This window comes from Camarhynchus parvulus, chromosome 22 (genome assembly GCF_901933205.1).
Source record: "Camarhynchus parvulus chromosome 22, STF_HiC, whole genome shotgun sequence".
In the NCBI taxonomy this organism is placed as follows: domain Eukaryota; kingdom Metazoa; phylum Chordata; class Aves; order Passeriformes; family Thraupidae; genus Camarhynchus; species Camarhynchus parvulus.
In genome coordinates this window covers 3,887,950-3,905,423 of record NC_044592.1, presented here as the reverse complement: position 1 = coordinate 3,905,423, position 17,474 = coordinate 3,887,950, and the positions used below count along the sequence as shown (strand labels likewise).

Below are 17,474 nucleotides of genomic sequence, written 5' to 3'. Positions count from 1 at the left end.
TGGGATCCATGAGATCAGTGGGACGGGATGGAAATGATGGGATGGGTTGGGATCCATAGGAATGGAATGGAATGGAATGGAATGGAATGGAATGGAATGGAACAGGATCCAAACCCTCACTAGAGTTGAGATCACCATGGGGACAATCCAAACCCTCCCAGAGCACCACAGTGAGCATTCCTACACTATTTTTGGGATGAAATCTTGAATTCTTTCCCTTTTCCTGCCCCATCCTGCCACAGGATTTCTTTAAGAAGTTCCTGTACGAGCCTCTTCCAGTGGAGTCTCACCTGGACCACTGCATGCACGACCACTTCAACGCCGAGATCGTCACCAAGACCATCGAGAACAAGCAGGACGCCGTGGACTACCTGACCTGGACCTTCCTGTACCGCAGGATGACCCAGAACCCCAACTACTACAACCTGCAAGGTGGGAATGGGGTCTGTGTGCCAGCAGGGAGCTCCTGCAGCCTGGGAACGGTTCCTGGAATGTCCTGGGGTGGTAACGGTGCTGGCAAGCCCGTCCTGTCCCATCATTTCCCATCCCATCCCATCCCATGGATCCCATCCTATCCCATCCCTCCATTATCCCATTATCCCATATTCTCATTATCCTGTTACCCGTTATCCCGTTATCCTATTACCCCATTGCATTACCCCATTTTATTATCCCATTGTCTCATCCCATTATCCCATGATCCCTTTATCCCATCACATCCCACCCCATCCAAATCCTGTCCCATCCCATTATCCCATTGCGTCTCACCCCACCCCATCCACCCCAATCCTGTCCATCCCAATCCCATCCATCCCAATCCCATCATTCCCATCCATCCCAATCCCATCCCATCCATCCCAATCCCATCATTTCCATCCCAATCCCATCATTTCCATCCATCCCAATCCCATCCATCCCATTCCCATCCATCCCAATCCCATCATTTCCATCCCAATCCCATCATTCCCATCCATCCCAATCCCATCATTCCCATCCATCCCAATCCCATCATTCCCATCCCGATCCCATCATTGCCGTGACCCCCCGATCCCGCCGCAGGCGTGTCCCACCGGCACCTGTCGGATCACCTGTCGGAGCTGGTGGAGCAGACCCTCAGCGACCTGGAGCAGTCCAAGTGCATCAGCATCGAGGACGAGATGGACGTGGCGCCGCTCAACCTGGGCATGATCGCCGCCTACTACTACATCAACTACACCACCATAGGTGCCCCAGAACCCCGGGATTCCGCCCTTTTCCCAAAAAACTCCATGGGTTTGGGGATTTGAAACCAAAAAATCCATGGAGTTGGGAATTTCCCTCAAAAAAATCCATGGGTTTGGGTGTTTCCCTCAAAAACTCCCAGTTTTGGTGTGTTGTCCCAAAAAATCCCTATTTGTTAATTTTCATTCCAGAAAAATCCCTAGCTTTGGGTTTTCCCCCCCAAATTCCCAATTGTTTTGTATTTTCTCCCCAAAATTCCCAATTTTTGTGTGTTTTCCCCCAGAACTGTTCAGCATGTCCCTCAACGCCAAGACCAAGGTGCGGGGGCTGCTGGAGATCATCTCCAACGCCGCCGAGTACGAGAACATCCCCATCCGGCACCACGAGGACAACCTGCTGCGTCATTGGGGTGCGGGATCATTGGGGTCAGTGGGATCATTGGGATCATTGGGATCCGTGGCATAGAGTCAATGGGATCACTGGGATCCATGGGATGGGGTCAATGGGAATGATGGGATGTAATGGGATCTATGGGGTTGGGATGGAATGGGATGAGATGGGATTTGCACTCAACAATCCCAACCCCATTAATTCCGCAGTCCCAAAACCTCTCGCCCTCCTCCACCCCGGGGATGAAGCTGGTTTTGGGGTCAAGCACCAATTTGGGGGTTGGGCACTAAAGGGTTTCTCCTCCACCCCCAGCTGTCCCAGAAGGTGCCCCACAAACTGACCAACCCCAAATTCAACGACCCCCACGTGAAGACCAACCTGCTGCTGCAGGCCCACCTGTCCCGCATGCAGCTGAGCGCGGAGCTGCAGTCGGACACCGAGGAGATCCTCAGCAAGGTGGGAGCCCAGACCCCAAAACCCCGCTCGGGGCACGGGGAACGCAGCTAAGGGTTCTTGGGGTGAGGAGCTGGAGAGATCCCCCATCCGTCATGGGAAAACGGGCTGGATTTGGGGTGGGGTGGGATTTATGGCTGAGGAAAGCGGGGCAGGATAATGAGGTTCTTCAGGGATTGCTCCATCCCATGGGGGCAGTTCTCCAGAACTGATCCATCCCATGGGGGCAGTTCTCCAGGATTGATCCATCCCATGGGGGCAGTTCTCCAGGGATTGCCCCATATGGCCACTCTTCTGTGGGGTCAGTTCTGCAGGAACTGCTCCAGCCTGGGTCCATCCTGTGAGGTCCCCATCCCTGGCTGTCACTGACCATCCCTGTCCATTCCTGACCATCCCTGTCCATCCCTGACCATCCCTGTCCATTCCTGACCATCCGTGTCCATCCCTGACCATCACTGACCATCCCTGTCCATCCCTGTCCATCCCTGTCCATCCCTGACCATCACTGACCATCCCTGACCATCCGTGTCCATCCCTGTCCATCCCTGACCATTCCTGACCACCCCTGTCCATCCCTGACCATCCCTGTCCATCCGTGTCCATCTGTCCAGGCCATCCGGCTGATCCGGGCCTGCGTGGACGTGCTGTCCAGCAATGGGTGGCTGTGTCCATGTCCCTGTCCTTGTCACTGACCATCCGTGTCCATCTGTCCAGGCCATCCGGCTGATCCAGGCCTGCGTGGACGTGCTGTCCAGCAATGGGTGGCTCAGCCCGGCGCTGGCCGCCATGGAGCTGGCCCAGATGGTCACCCAGGCCATGTGGTCCAAGGACTCGTACCTGAAGCAGCTGCCCCACTTCACCTCCGAGCACATCAAACGCTGCACGGACAAGGTACGGCCTGGGGACACCTGGGGACACCTTGGGACCCAGGGGACACCTTGGGGACACTCTGGGGACACCTAAGGGACATCCAGGCGACACCCAAAGGACATTTTGGGGACACCTTGGGGATACCAAAGGGACATCCAAGGAACACTTTAAGGACACTTTGGGGACATTTTTGGGACACTTGTGGGCGACTTAGGGGACACCTTGGGACCAAGGGCACACCCAAGGGAGCACCTTGGGACCCAGGGGATGCCTTGGGGACACCCAGGGGGCACCCAAGGGAGACCTTGGGGACACTTTGGGGATACCCGGGGGACATCCAAAGGGCACCCAAGGGACACCCAAAAGGCAGCCAAAGGACACTTTGGGGATATCCAAGGGACACTTTGGGGACACCTTGGGCCGACTGTGGGCACTGCAGGGCGTGGAGAGCGTGTTTGACATCATGGAGATGGAGGACGAGGAGCGCACGGCGCTGCTGCAGCTGCCCGAGGCGCAGATCGCCGACGTGGCGCGCTTCTGCAACCGCTACCCCAACATCGAGCTGTCCTACGAGGTGGGCGACAGGGACAGCATCCGCAGGTGAGACCGGGCTCAGCGGGGCCATCGGGGTCATTGGGATGGGATTGGGGTCATTGGGATGGGATTGGGGTCATTGGAGTCCTTGGGATCATTGGGATCATTGGGGTGGTTCTTCAACTGCTACCCCGACATTGAGCTGTCCCATGAGGTGGGGGACAGGGACAGCATCCGCAGGTGAGACCAGGCTCAGCGGGGCCATTGGGATTGGGGCCATTGGGATCATTGGGGATGGGATTGGGGTCATCGGGATTGTTGGGATCATGGCAATGGAGATGGTTCTTCATCCGCTACCCCAATATGGGGCTGTCCTACGAGGTGGGGGACAGGGACAGCATCCACAGGTGACACCGGGGTCAGCGGGGCCATCGGGGTCATTGGGATGGGATTGGGGTCATTGAGATCCTTGGGATCATTGGGATGGGATCATGGAGATGGTTCTGCAACCATGGATGGTACCCCAACATGGAGCTGTCCCATGAGGTGGGGGACAGGGACAGCATCCACAGGTTTGTATGGGGTCATCAGGGTTGTGACTGGGGTCATTGGGATTGTTGGGGTCATGGAGATGGAGATGGTTCTTCAACCGCTACCCCAACATGGGGGACAGGGACAGCATCCACAGGTCTGCATGGGGTTGGGATCATCGGGATCGCGATTGGGATCATTGGGATCGCGATTGGGGTCGGGATCATGGTGTGAGCCCACTGTTGCTGATCCCATTGTGTGTCTCCAGTGGTGGCCCTGTGGTGGTGCTGGGATGGGATTGGGATGGGGTTTGGGGTGGGATCAGGGTGGGGTTTGGGGTTTGTGGTCACTGATCCCGTTCTCTGTCCCCAGTGGTGGCCCCGTGGTGGTGCTGGTGCAGCTGGAGCGTGAGGAGGAGGTCACCGGGCCGGTCATCGCTCCCCCTGTTCCCACAGGTACCGCGGGGTCGGGATCCCATCCATCCCAATCCCATCCATCCCAGTGATGTCCCCAATGTCCCTGATGTCCCCACAGAAGCGTGAGGAGGGCTGGTGGGTGGGGATGGGGGTGGCACTGCGGTGACAGTGTCCCTGATGTCCCCGATGTCCCCTTGATGTCCCCACAGAAGCGTGAGGAGGGCTGGTGGGTGGTGATCGGTGACTCCAAGTCCAACAGCCTCATCTCCATCAAACGCCTGACGCTGCAGCAGAAGGCCAAGGTGACACTGGGGTGACACTGGGGGTGACATGAGTGACACCGTGGTGGTGACACTACGGTGGCACAGGGTGGGTGCCACGGGCTGGGTGACACTGCGTGACACCGGGCTGGGTCCCACCGAGGTGCCACGGGCTGGGTGACCCCAGGTGACCCATGGTGCTGTCCCTGTCCCCAGGTGAAGCTGGACTGGGTCACACCAAGGTGCTATGGGGTCACACCATGGTGCTATGGAGTGACATCGTGGTGCCATGGGCTGGGTGACACTGGGCTGGCTCACAGAGGTGCTATGGGGTCACACCATGGTGCCATGGGCTGGGTGACACTAAGGTGACACCGGGCTGGGTCACACCGAGGTGCCACGGGCTGGGTGACCCCATGTGACCCGCAGTGCTGTCCCTGTCCCCAGGTGAAGCTGGACTGGGTCACACCAAGGTGCCACAGGCTGGGTGACCCCAGGTGACACCGGGCTGGGTCACACCAAGGTGCTGTGGGGTCACACTGAGGTGCCACAGGCTGGGTGACCCGGGTGACCCCGTGTGACCCGCGGTGCTGTCCCTGTCCCCAGGTGAAGCTGGACTGGGTCACACTGAGGTGCCACAGGCTGGGTGACCCTGGGTGACACTGGGCTGGCTCACAGAGGTGCTATGGGGTCACACCGAGGTGCCATGGGCTGGGTGACCCCAGGTGGCCCTAGTGACACTAAGGTGACACCGGGCTGGCTCACAGAGGTGCTGTGGGGTCACACCGAGGTGCTATGGGGTCACACCAAGGTGCCACAGTCTGGGTGGCCCCGTGTGACCCGCGGTGCTGTCCCTGTCCCCAGGTGAAGCTGGACTGGGTCACACCAAGGTGCCACAGGCTGGGTGACCCTGGCTGACACCGGGCTGGGTCACACCGAGGTGCTATGGGGTCACACCATGGTGCTATGGGGTGACATTGTGGTGCCACGGGCTGGGTGACCCTGGGTGACACCTGGCTGGGTCACACCGAGGTGTTATGGGGTCACACCATGGTGCCACAGGCTGGGTGGCCCCGTGTGACCCGCGGTGCTGTCCCTGTCCCCAGGTGAAGCTGGACTTCGTGGCACCGGCGGCGGGCACCCAGCACTACACGCTGTTCTTCATGAGCGACGCCTACATGGGCTGCGACCAGGAGTACAAATTCAGCGTGGACGTCAAGGAGGCCGAGAGCGACTCCGACTCCGACTGAGCCCCAAACTGAGCCCCTCGGGATCCTAAAAACCCATCAGGATCCCAAACGGCCCAGAGAAAACTCTCCCAATTCCAAAATATCCCACAGAATTCCAAAATATCCCACAGAATCCTAAAACGGCCCAGAGAATCCTAAAAAATCCCTTGGGATCCCAAATGTCCCTCAGGATCTTAAAAATCCCTCAGAATCCCAAAATATCCCAGAGAATCCCAAAATATCCCAGTAAAATCCCACAGAATCCCAAAATATCCCAGAGAACCCCAAAATATCCCAGGGAAATCCCACCCAAATACTGTAAAATACCAGAAAATCCCATCAAAGTCCCAGAAAATCCCCCAGAATCCCAGCAACAATCCCAGAAAATCCCCCAGATCCCCGTCCTGCGCTCCCGTCGGGTTTTAGGGTTTGGATGTTTTGTACAGAGTTTTTTGTTTTAGGTTGGAATAAATTTTGGGATGCGACTCAGACTCGGTGCTGGACCCCAAATTCCCAGATCCCAAACCCCTGGATCCCAAATTCCGCAATCCCAAAATCCTGGATCCCGAATTTCCTTATTTCTGGAGGACATGGGAAGGTCCTGGAAGTTCCTGGGGACGTTTTTTTCCCACTTTATTCCCACTTTATTTGGGAAAATTCCCAGATTTTTTCCCAGTTTATTCCCTTTTTTTGGGGGGCAGTTCCCAGGTTTATTCCTGGTGTTTCTGGGCCAATTCCCATTTATTTTTCCCATTTTATTCCCAGTGCTTTTAGAACAATTCCCAAATTTATTCCCAATATTTTCAGGACCAATCCTCAGGTTTTTTTCCCAGTTTATTTCCAGTGCTTCTGGGATCAACCCCCAGAGTTTTTTGTTTCCCAGTTTATTGCTGGCATTTCCCCATCCATTCCCAAAGTTTTCCTGGGACTTTTCCTGGAATTTTCCCGCCATTTCCCCGTTGGTTTCCCGCCATTTTCCTTCTGTTCTCCGCCATTTTCTGGTCATTTTCCCGCCATTTTCCGTCAATTTTCCGCCATTTTCCTGCTGTTTTCCCATCAACTTTCCAGACATTTTCCTGCCGTTTTCCCACCATTTTCCAGATGTTTTCCAGCCGTTTTCCCACCATTTTCCAGATGTTTTCCAGCCGTTTTCCCACCGTTTCCCAGATGTTTTCCAGCCGTTTTCCCACCGTTTCCCAGATGTTTTCCAGCCGTTTTCCCAGGCGTACTCCAGGTGCTGGGCGGCCCCGCGGGGCTCGGGGCCCTTGGCCGGGCTCAGGTAATCCCTCAGCTCCAGCTCCATCTTCTTGGCCTTCAGCGCCGCCGAGTGCAGCTTCTCCAGGAACTCCGGCATCCCTGCCAACCCCGCAGGCTGGGAAACCCTTCTCCCAAATTTTCCCCCTTTCCCCCCCCAATTTTCTCCTTTTTTTCCCCATTTTTCTCCCCATTTTTTACCCTCTTGCCCCATTTTTTTCCCATTTTTTCTCCATTTTCCCCCCAGTTTTTCCCACCTTTCTCCCAATTTTTATCTTTTTTCCCCTTCTTTCCCAGTTTTTCTGATTTTTCCCTTTTTCCCCAGTGCAGCTTCTCCAGGAACTCCGGCATTCCTGGCGACCCCACAGGCTGGGAAACCCTTCTCCCAAATTTTCCCCCTTTCCCCCCAATTTTCTCCTTTTTCCCCCATTTTTTCTCCATTTCCCCCCAATTTTTTACCATTTCCCCCAATTTTTCTCAATTTTTCCATTCTTTTTCCAATTTTTATCTTTTTTTTCCCATTTTTCCCCACTTTATATTTTTTCCCAATTTTTATCTCTTTTCCCAATTTTTCCCTTTCTGCAATTTTTCCATTCTTCTCAATTTCCCCCCTTCCCTCTCCCATTTTTCCCAGATTTTCCCCTTCTTTTTCCCAATTTTTCCCTTTTTTCCCCAATTTTTCCCTTTCCCCTCCCCATTTTCCCTTTTTCCCCAGTGCAGCTTCTCCAGGAACTCCGGCATTCCTGCCGACCCCAAAGGGTGGGAATCAATTCCCAACCCCTTCTCCCTTTTTTCCCTAATTTTTCCCCATTTTTTCCCCATTTTTCTCCCAATTTTTTCTCCATTTCCCCCCAATTTTTCCCACTTTTCCCCCAATTTTTCCCCCTTCCTGGATCTAAAAAAAATTTTTCCCCCCCATTTTCCCTTTTTCCCAATTTTTCTCCTTTCTCTCCCCAATTTTTCCAATTTTTCCTCTTTTCTCCGCACTTTTTCCCCTTTTCTTTTTCCTTCTTTTCCTCCCTCCTTTTTTCCTTTCCTTTCCCCCAGGATTTCCCTGGAATTTTGGGAATTTTTTGGGAATTCTCACCGCTGGACACCATCCAGCTGAGGCAGTAGCGCGGGAACACGGTCTGGGGGTTGTCGCTGTACGTCAGCAGGTAATCGAAGCCGTTCTGCAAAACACCAAAATCCCCCAAAATCCCAACAATTCCTGCCGGGAACTGACCCAGGAACCACCCCCAGATCCCAAATTCTCCAAATTATTTGGGGGTTTCCCCAATTTTTGGGGATTTTCCTCCCCCTTTCCCCATTCCCACCCCCAGAACCGACCCCAAACTCCCCAAAATCCTGGGATTTCCCAAGATTTTTTTCCCCCTCTTGATTTTTCCCAGTTCTTCCCACTTTTCCCAGTATTTCCCAGGATTTGCCCCAGTTATTCCCAGGATTTCCCTGATTTTCCCAGGATTTGCCCCAGTTATTCCAGGGTTTTTTCCCAGATTTCCCCCAGTTTTTACAAGATTTCCCTGGATTTTCCTGGGATTTTCCACCAATTTTCCTGAGATTTTTCTGTGATTTTTTTTTCCAGGATTTTCCCCAGTTTTTCCCAATTTTCCCGGAATTTTTCCCAATTTTCCTGGAATTCCCCCAGATTTTTCCTGGAATTTTCCCCAGATTTTTCCTGGATTTTTCCCCAGATTTTTCCTGGAATTTTCCCCAGATTTTTCCTGGAATTTCCCCAGATTTTTCCTGGAATTTTCCCCAGATTTTTCCTGGATTTTTTTCCCAGATTTTCCCCCAATTTTTCCTGTTGTTTTCCCAGGATTTTTCCCAGGTTTTCCGGGATTTTGGGCATTCCCACCTCGTCGAAGCCGCGGTGGGGCCGGATCACCATGTGGGATTCGTAGCTCCGAACCCGGACGTGCTCGGGGTCCTCGGGAATCCCGGGATGCTCCACGGCCCTGCGGGGATTATTTGGGAATTTTTCAGGAATTCGGGACCATCCTCAAAAGAATTTGGGGTGGGGGTTGGGGAAAAACCAAAATAAATCCCTGGAAAAACGATGGGAATTGGGATTTTGGGGTGGGAATCGCATAGGGGATTTTTTGGGAATTCCATGGGGTTTTTCCAGGAATTCAGTGGGGTTTTTTGGGAATTCCATGGGTTTGGGGTTGTTTTTGGGAATTCCAGGGTTATTTTTCTGGGAATTCTGTGGGGGTTTTCGGGATTTCAATGGGGGATTTTTCGGGATTTCAATGGGGGTTTGTCAGGAATTCCACGAGGGAATTTTTGGGAAGTCTAGGAGGAATTTTTTGGGGGAATTGCAGGGGGATTTTTCTGGGGGGAATTCTGTGGGAATGTTGGGAATTCTGTGGTTTTTTCCGGACGCCACACCTGGAGACGAGCACCATGAGGTTGCGGTCGCTGTCGACGCTGTAGCGCCGGACGTAAACGTAATCCCGGGAGTACATCGGGTACTGCGGCGGGAACGGGAGCCCCACGTGGATCCCAGATCCCAGATCCCAGATCCGATCCCAATCCCATCTCGGGGAACAGGATCAGCCCCGACCCCAGATCCCAAATCCCGATCCCAAATTTTGATCCCAGACCCCAAATCCCAGGGGCTCAATGGGAACTGCGTGACCCAGTGGATCCCCTTGGATCCCAAACCCCAGATCCCAAATCCCCAAACCCGATCCCAAATTTCTCACCGGGAACTGTGTGACCCTGTGGATCCCCTCGGATCCCAAATCCCAGTACCAGATCCCAAACCCCGATCCCAAATCCCAATCCCAAATCCCCGCTCCCAAATCTCTCACCAGGAACTGCGTGACCCAGTGGATCTCTTCAGATCCCAAACCCCAATCGCAAATCCCAAACCCCAATCCCAAATCCCGATCCCAAACCCTGATCCCAAATCCCCAAACTCCAATCCCCAATCCCAAATCCCAATCCTGATCCCAAATCTCTCACCAGGAACTGTGTGACCCAGTGGATCACCTCAGACCCCAAAGCCCAATCCCAAATCCCCAATCCCAAATCCCGATCCCGAATCTCTCACCGGGAACTGTGTGACCCAGTGGATCCCCTTGGATCCCAAACCCCAGTCCCAATCCCAAACCCCGATCCCAGATCCCCAATCCCAAATCCCCAAACCCCAATCCCAAATCTCCAATCCCGAATCTCTCACCGGGAACTGTGTGACCCAGTGGATCCCCTTGGATCCCAAACCCCAGTCCCAATCCCAAATCCCCAATCCCAGATCCCCAATCCCAAATCCCCAAACCCCAATCCCAAATCTCCCAATCCCAATCTCTCACCGGGAACTGTGTAACCCAGTGGATCCCAATCCCAAACCCCAATCCCAATCCCAATCCCCGATCCCAAATCTCCAATCCCAAACCCCAATCCCAGATCCCAATCCCAAATCCCCATCCCGAATCTCTCACCGGGAACTGTGTGACCCAGTGGATCCCCTTGGATCCCAATCCCAAACCCCAATCCCAATCCCAAACCCCGATCCCAGATCCCAATCCCAAACCCCAGAACCCAATCCAAACCCCGATCCATGATCCCAATCCCAAATCCCCAATCCCAAATCCCCGATCCGAATCTCACCGGGAACTGTGTAACCCAGTGGATCACCTCGGACCCCGTGGCCGGGTCCCGCTCCACCACGTCGAGCTTCAGCACCAGCGAGTCCCACTGCTTCCGGTACTCGGTGTCCAGCTGGGAACGGCCCCAAAACCCCGGGATAGAGGGAAACCCCAGAAACAATCCCGGGATAACCGGAAACCCCAGAAACAATCCCGGGATAACGGGGAAATCCAGGGAAACCCCAGAAACAAACCCGGGATAACGGGAATTCCAGAAATCCAGAAACAATCCCGGGAATTCCAGAAACAATCCCGGAAACCCCAGAAACAAACCCGGGAAAATGGGGAATTCCAGGGAAACCCCAGAAACAAACCCGGGAGAACGGGAAATCCAGAGAAATCCCAGAATTCCAGGGAAAACAGGGGCAGGGAAATCCCGGGAAAACGGGATTGGGGAAAAAAACCCCAGGAACAAATCCCGGAATTCCCAGGAGAAATGGGATCGGGAACGACTGAAAGAATTCCAGGGAAAATCGGGATGGGGAAATCCCGGAAATGAACGTGGGATAATGAGAAATCCCGGGGAAACGGGAGCGGGGGAAAAAACGGGAATAAATCCTGGAATTCCAGGAAAAACAAGAATGGGGAATGCGGGAAAAATGGGATCTGGAAAATCCCAGAATTGCAGGAAAAATCAGGATGGGGAAAACCTGGAATCCCAAGAAAAATCAGGAGGGAGAAACCCCAGAATTCCCAGGAAAATGAGGATCAGGAATGGCAGGAAAAATCCTGGAATTCCAGAGGAAATTGGGATGGGTTGGGAAAAATCGGGAAAGCTCCGGAATTCCAGGAAAAACCAGGGAAAAATCCCTTCCCCTCCCCCAGCCCAATCCCGGAAAAGCCTTGGGTGGAAATCCGGAATTTCCGGGAATGTTTGGGAAAATGGGGATTGGGAATTCCCCGGGATGGGATCAAAAATGGGAATTTTCCAGGTTTTTTCTGGGATCCGCCCGGAATTCCCAAAGATTCCCAGGCCTGGAGTCAAATCCCGGCCGGAATTCCAGGAATTTTTAGAATTTTTAGAATTTTGGGGAATTGAAAGGAATTCCACTCACCTGGACGTTGAAGAATTGCCTGGGAGTGACGTCGGTGTAGGAGCCAAAAACTGTGGGAAAATCCCAAAAATCCCCAAAATCAGCAAATCCCAAAATTCCAAAAATCCCCAAAATCCTGGGAATTGAGATATCCCAGGAATCCAAAAATCTGGGAATTTTGGAATTTCAGAGATTTTGGGGAAGTTGGGAATTTGGGATTTTGAGAATTGGGGATTCTGGAAAGTCAGGAATTCAAGATTTGGGATTTTAGGGGAATTTGAGAATTGAGGAATTGGTGAATTTGGGATTCCGGGGGATTTGGGGATTCTGGAAATTCAGGAATTTGGGAATTGAGGAATTTCAGGAATTTTAGGGAATTTGGGAATTTCAGGAATTTGAGAATTTGGGATTTCAGGGATTGGGGATTCTGGAAATTCAGGAATTCAAGATTTGGGATTTTGGGGAATTTGGGAATTGATGAATTGGTGAGTTTGGAATTTTGGGATTTTGGGAATTCTGGAAAGTCAGAAATTCAAGGTTTGGGATTTGGGGGAATTTGAGAATTGAGGAATTTCGGATTTTAGGCGATTTGGGAATTGGGGATTCTGGAAAGTCTGGAATTTCGGGACTTTGGGAATTTCAGGAATTTGGGAATTTGGGATTCTGGGATTTGGGGGATTGGGGATTCTGGAAATTCAGAAATTTGGGAATTTGGGGGATTTGGGAATTGGGAATTTCAGGGATTTTAGGGATTTTGGGGATTGGGGATTCTGAAAAGTCAGGAATTTGGAATTTGGGATTTGGGGGAATTTGGGAATTGGGAATTTCAGGGATTTTAGGGAATTTGGGGATTGAGGATTAAGGGGGTTCAGGGATTTGGGAATTGGGAATTTCAGGGATTTTAGGGATTTTGGGGATTCTGAAAAGTCAGGAATTTGGAATTTGGGAATTTCAGGGATTTGAGAATTTGGGAATTTCAGGGATTTGGGAATTTGGGAATTTCAGGAATTTGGAATTTGGGAATTTCAGGGATTTGGGAATTTGGGATTCAGGGATTCGGGGAATTGGGGATTCTGGAAATTCAGGAGGTTGGGGGAATTTGGGAATTGGGATTTTCGGGGATTTGGAACTGGGAATTTCGGGGATTTTGGGGATTTTGGGGAGTCTGAAAAGTCAGGCGCAGCGCCCCCAGCGAACTTGAGAACTTGGGGTCCAGCGCCTGCAGCTCCTGCGCGACCTGCTGGAAACCCAGTTAACGGGGGGATTTGGGTTAACGGGGGCGGGAACCCCGGTACTGGGGAATGCGCGTTTTACCCGGGATCGCAGCACCTCGCACGCTCCATCCCCCATTCGGTGTATCCCCCGTTATCCGGTATATCCCGGTGTAATCCCCGTTACCCCAGTTATTCCGCCGTTATCCCGGTATAATCCCCGTTATTCGGTGGTGGGGGAATCCCCGGTGTAATTCCCGGTGTTATCCCCGTTATACCCGCCGTTATTCCCGGTATAATTCCCGCCGTTATTCCCGGTGAAGTTACCCGGTGTTATTCGGTGTACGGTAATCCCCCGCCGTTAATCCCCGTTATCGCCGTTATCCGTGACCCCTCCGTTATTCCCGGTGTTATCCCCGCCGTTCCCGGTGTTATTCCCCCCGTTATTCCCGCCGTTATCCCGGTGTAATTCCCGTGTATCCCCGTTATCCCCCGTTATCCCGGTGTTATCCCCGCCGTTATTCCCGCCGTTATCCCCGCCGTTATCCCGGTGTTATCCCCGCCGTTATCCCGGTGTTATTCCCGGTATAATCCCCGTTATCCCCGCCGTTATCCCGGTGTTATTCCCGCCGTTATCCCGGTGTTATTCCCGCCGTTATCCCGGTGTAATCCCCGTTATCCCCGCCGTTATTCCCGCTGTTATCCCGCCGTTATCCCGGTGTTATCCCCGCCGTTATTCCCGGCGTTTCCCGCTCACCGCCTCAGCTCCTCCTCCTCGATGCGCTGCCCGTCCCACACGAAGGCCCCGGCACCGATCGCGGCCATCAGGCTGCCCCGCGGCGCGCCCGGCCCGCACCGGCCCCGGGGCCCTCCCCAGCGGCCGCGCCCGGAGCCGCCGCTCCCGGAGCCGCTCCCGGTTCCTCTCCCGGTGCCGCGGGCCGCGTCCCCGGGCCCGCAGCGCTGCCGGGCCCGGCGCGCCTCCCGCAGCCGCAGTGGCGGGCGAGCAGCGCCAGCAGCAGCGGCAGCGGCGCGGGGCCGGGGAAGCTCCGCCGCTGGCCCGCCGGGCTCCGGTGCCGCCGCGGGCGGCGAGCGCGGCCAGCGGCCGCCACATGCCGGCCCCGCCGCGCCGCGCGTCGCGCTCCAGCCGCGTCATCGCCGCGAGCCGCGCCGCGATTGGTCGGCGCTGCACCGCCCCGCGCGGTGATTGGCTGGAGAGGATAAAGCCACGCCCAGCAGCGCGTGATACCGGAAGGGGGTGTGAGGGGTAGAGGGAGAAGGAGGCGAAGGGGTGGGCGGGGCTTGTGCGTGGCCACGCCCCCTGAGCAGCTATGGCGTCGGGGGGGTTTTAGGGGATTTTTGGGAATTTTCGGGGTTTTTGGGACGCTCTTTGGGGTTGTTATGGGGCGCTGTGGGGTCTGGGCGGTTCCGGCCTTCCCATTGGTCCGAGCAGTGCCGCCCCGCGCGGTGATTGGCTGCGGAGGGGAAGCCACGCCCACCCGTGCACGGTACCGGAAGCGAGGGCGGCAAGGGCGAAAGGGAAAGGGGCGGGGCTTGGCTGGGCGGGGATGCTTGGGGGCGGGGCTTGAGCGGGGCCACGCCCCCAGCGGGGCTCAAGGGCGGGAAATTTTTGGGATCCCGCTCGGTTTTAGGGGATCCAGGGCAATTTCATGGGATCCAGCCCCATTTTATGGGATCCATTCCAGTTGTATGGGATCCAGCCCATTATTTTTAGGATCCAGCCCGTTTTTTGGGATCCAGCCCCATTTTTCAGGCTCCACCCCCCGGCCTCTTTCCCCCCCATTATTCCCCCAAATCCCGCGGCCGATCCCAAATCCCAAAATCCCCGAGCGACACCGCCCTCCCTCCCCCCATCCCCGGGGGTTTTTTTTGGGAATTCTCTCCGGAAAATCCCATTTTTCCCAGATTTATTCGCGCCCTCTTTGCATATCCAGGGAATCCCGAAGCTTTTCCCGGCGGATCCCAAATCCCGGGATTTTCCCCGCGGGGGTTTTCGGGTCGGTTCGGCTCTTCCCGAGCCTTTCCCGGATTTGTTTGTTTGTTTTTTTTTTTCCTCAGAATTTTTATTTTTCCAGGATTTTTCTGGGATTTCCATCCCGGGGGAGCTCTTGCATAGCCAGGGGGATGAAAAAATGGGGAAAAAAGGGAAAAAAGAGCAGGAAAATGAGGATAAAAGCGGGAAATTCAGGATAAAAGCGGGAAAATCGGGATAAAAGCATTGGGACCTCCAAGGAGTCGGATCCCGGGGTTAAAATTCCATAAAAATTCAGGAGATTCCCTAAAAAATCCCCTGTGAGCCGAAGCCTTCCAGGAATGGGAATTTTGTTGGGAATTTCAATCCTGACAGGATTTTTTTCTTTTTTTTTTTGTTTTGGCCCCAAAAATTTCTGGGAAAAATCAGAGCAGGGAAAAAAAAATGGGAATTTAGTGGGGGAAAAGTGGGATGGGAGCGGAGGGATTTGCATAAAAGCTCCGGGTTTTTCCAGCAGGGCTCATCCCGATTTCCCAGGAGGCCGAAATTCCCAAATTTTGTGGGATGACCCCAAAAAAAACCCCAAAACCAAACCCCAAAGGCGATCCCGGAATTCCCAGAGCCTGGAATAAAGTGCAGAATGTCCATGGGGGGGGAAAGGGGCAGCGGGGATGGGAATTCCCAAATTTTTAAATAGGGGGAGAAATGGGGGAAAAGGGGGGGCCGGGGTGGGGAATCCCAAAGTTTGGGAACCGGTGGGAATTGGGGATCCCAAAGTTTTCATTCCGGGGGAATCCCGAAGTTCTGGATCCTCGGGGAATTGGGGATCCCAAAGTTCTGGATCCGTTGGGAATTCCTGACCCCAAAGTTCTCAGTCCAAGGGGGACCCCAAAGTTTTTGATCCATTGGGAATTTCAGATCCCAAACTTCTCGGTCCATGGGGAACGGTGGATCCCGAAGTTCTTGATCCACAGGGAATTGGGGATCCCAAAGTTCTGGATCCATGGAAATCCCAAAGTTCTCATTCCATTGGGAATTGGGGATCCCAAAGTTCTCATTCCATTGGGAAGTGGGGATCCCAAAGTTCTGGATCCATGGGGATCCCAAAGTTCTGATTCCATTGGGGAATTGGGGATCCCGAAGTTCTGGATCCCTGGAGATCCCAAAGTTCTGATTCCATTGGGAATTGGGGATCCCTTTCCCTTCCTTTGGAGATCCCAAAGTTCTGATTCCATTGGGAATTGGGGATCCCAAAGTTCTGGATCCATGGAGATCCCAAAGTTCTCATTCCATTGGGAATTGGGTATCCCAAAGTTCTCTCATTCCATTGGGGAAAGTTCTGGATCCATGGAGATCCCAAAGTTCTGATTCCATTGGGAAATTGTGGATCCCGAAGTTCTCAGGCCAGGTGGATCCCACTCCCCTCATTCCAAGGAAAACCCACCTGGAGCAGGAGAGGCACGGAACCGCTGCGGGACCGAGGCCCTGGATGACCTCCTGGGATCCACCTGGAGAAATCCTGTGCTGGAAGAACTTCCCGTGTCCATCCAGACCAATCCTTCGTCGACAGAGTTCTTTGGAACCACCCGGACAAATCCTTTGCTGGAACATCTCCTGGGATCCACCCGGACACATCCTCCCCTGGAAGACCTCTTGACATCGCCCCAACCACCCCTCCCACGTCCCCCACCCCCACGGTGACGATCCGGCCTCTGCGTCCACTCGATCCACCACCCTCGTGGTGGCCACCACCAGCTGACCAACATCACAACGACCACAGGCATGGTGACCGGGATCAAGGTGGCCACAGTTAAGATGACCACGATCATGGTGGCCACCACCACGATGACCACCATCACGGTGACCGGGATCAAGGTGACCACCCATCATGGTGACTGGGACTGAGGTGATCAGGATCGTGGTGGCCACCATCGCGATGACCATGATCACAGTGACCGGGATCAAGGTGACCACGATCGTGGTGACCACCCATCGCGATAACCATGGTCATGGTGACTGCAATCATGGTGACCACCATCACGATGACCAGGATCAAGGTGGCCACCATCCTGCTGATCGTGATCACGCTGATCATGGTGATGAGGATCATGGTGGCCACCATCACGATGACCAGGATCAAGGTGACCAGGATCATGGTGGCCACCATCACGATGACCACCATCACGCTGATCATGATCACGCTGATCACAGCGACCAGGATCATGGTGGCCACCATCACTATGACCAGGATCAAGGTGACCAGGATCATGGTGGCCACCATCACGATGACCAGGATCATGGTGATCACCATCACGATGACCAGGATCATGGTGACCACCATCACGATGACCAGGAACAAGGTGACCAGGATCATGGTGGCCACCATCACGATGACCAGGATCATGGTGACCACCATCACGATGACCAG

General features: G+C 54.0%; 2 protein-coding genes across 2 annotated transcripts in view; one reads left to right on the top strand and one right to left on the bottom strand.

Annotated features, from left to right (window-relative positions):
* Positions 1-6,389, top strand: part of SNRNP200 (small nuclear ribonucleoprotein U5 subunit 200) — a 35,793-nt gene extending 29,404 nt beyond the window's left edge. Inside the window, exons 37-45 of the mRNA XM_030964196.1 lie at positions 243-432; positions 1,060-1,224; positions 1,505-1,622; positions 1,920-2,067; positions 2,779-2,955; positions 3,374-3,534; positions 4,372-4,442; positions 4,614-4,717; positions 5,782-6,389. Coding sequence (XP_030820056.1) covers positions 243-432; positions 1,060-1,224; positions 1,505-1,622; positions 1,920-2,067; positions 2,779-2,955; positions 3,374-3,534; positions 4,372-4,442; positions 4,614-4,717; positions 5,782-5,925 — 1,278 coding nt within the window. The 3' untranslated portion in view covers positions 5,926-6,389. The remainder of the gene's footprint in view (positions 1-242; positions 433-1,059; positions 1,225-1,504; positions 1,623-1,919; positions 2,068-2,778; positions 2,956-3,373; positions 3,535-4,371; positions 4,443-4,613; positions 4,718-5,781) is intronic.
* A 1-nt stretch (position 6,390) lies between these two features.
* STARD7 (StAR related lipid transfer domain containing 7) lies at positions 6,391-14,209 on the bottom strand. Its single transcript, XM_030964084.1, has 9 exons — positions 13,814-14,209; positions 13,043-13,082; positions 11,867-11,916; positions 10,774-10,884; positions 9,550-9,632; positions 9,017-9,116; positions 8,246-8,330; positions 7,084-7,260; positions 6,391-6,485 (listed from the first exon to the last, which is right to left on the bottom strand). The coding sequence occupies exons 1-9, from the start codon at positions 14,207-14,209 to the stop codon at positions 6,391-6,393; spliced, it is 1,137 nt and encodes a 378-aa protein (XP_030819944.1).
* Positions 14,210-17,474: the final 3,265 nt, after the last annotated feature.

Coding starts and splice junctions, on each gene's coding strand:
- STARD7 (XM_030964084.1), bottom strand. CDS start 14,209: ATGACGCGGCTGGAGCGCGACGCGCGGCGCGGCGGGGCCGGCATGTGG. Junction 9,117..9,549: donor CTCATGGTGCTCGTCTCCAG/GTGTGGCGTCCG, acceptor TAATCCCCGCAG/GGCCGTGGAGCATCCCGGGA. Junction 8,331..9,016: donor CCCACCGCGGCTTCGACGAG/GTGGGAATGCCC, acceptor GGTGTTTTGCAG/AACGGCTTCGATTACCTGCT.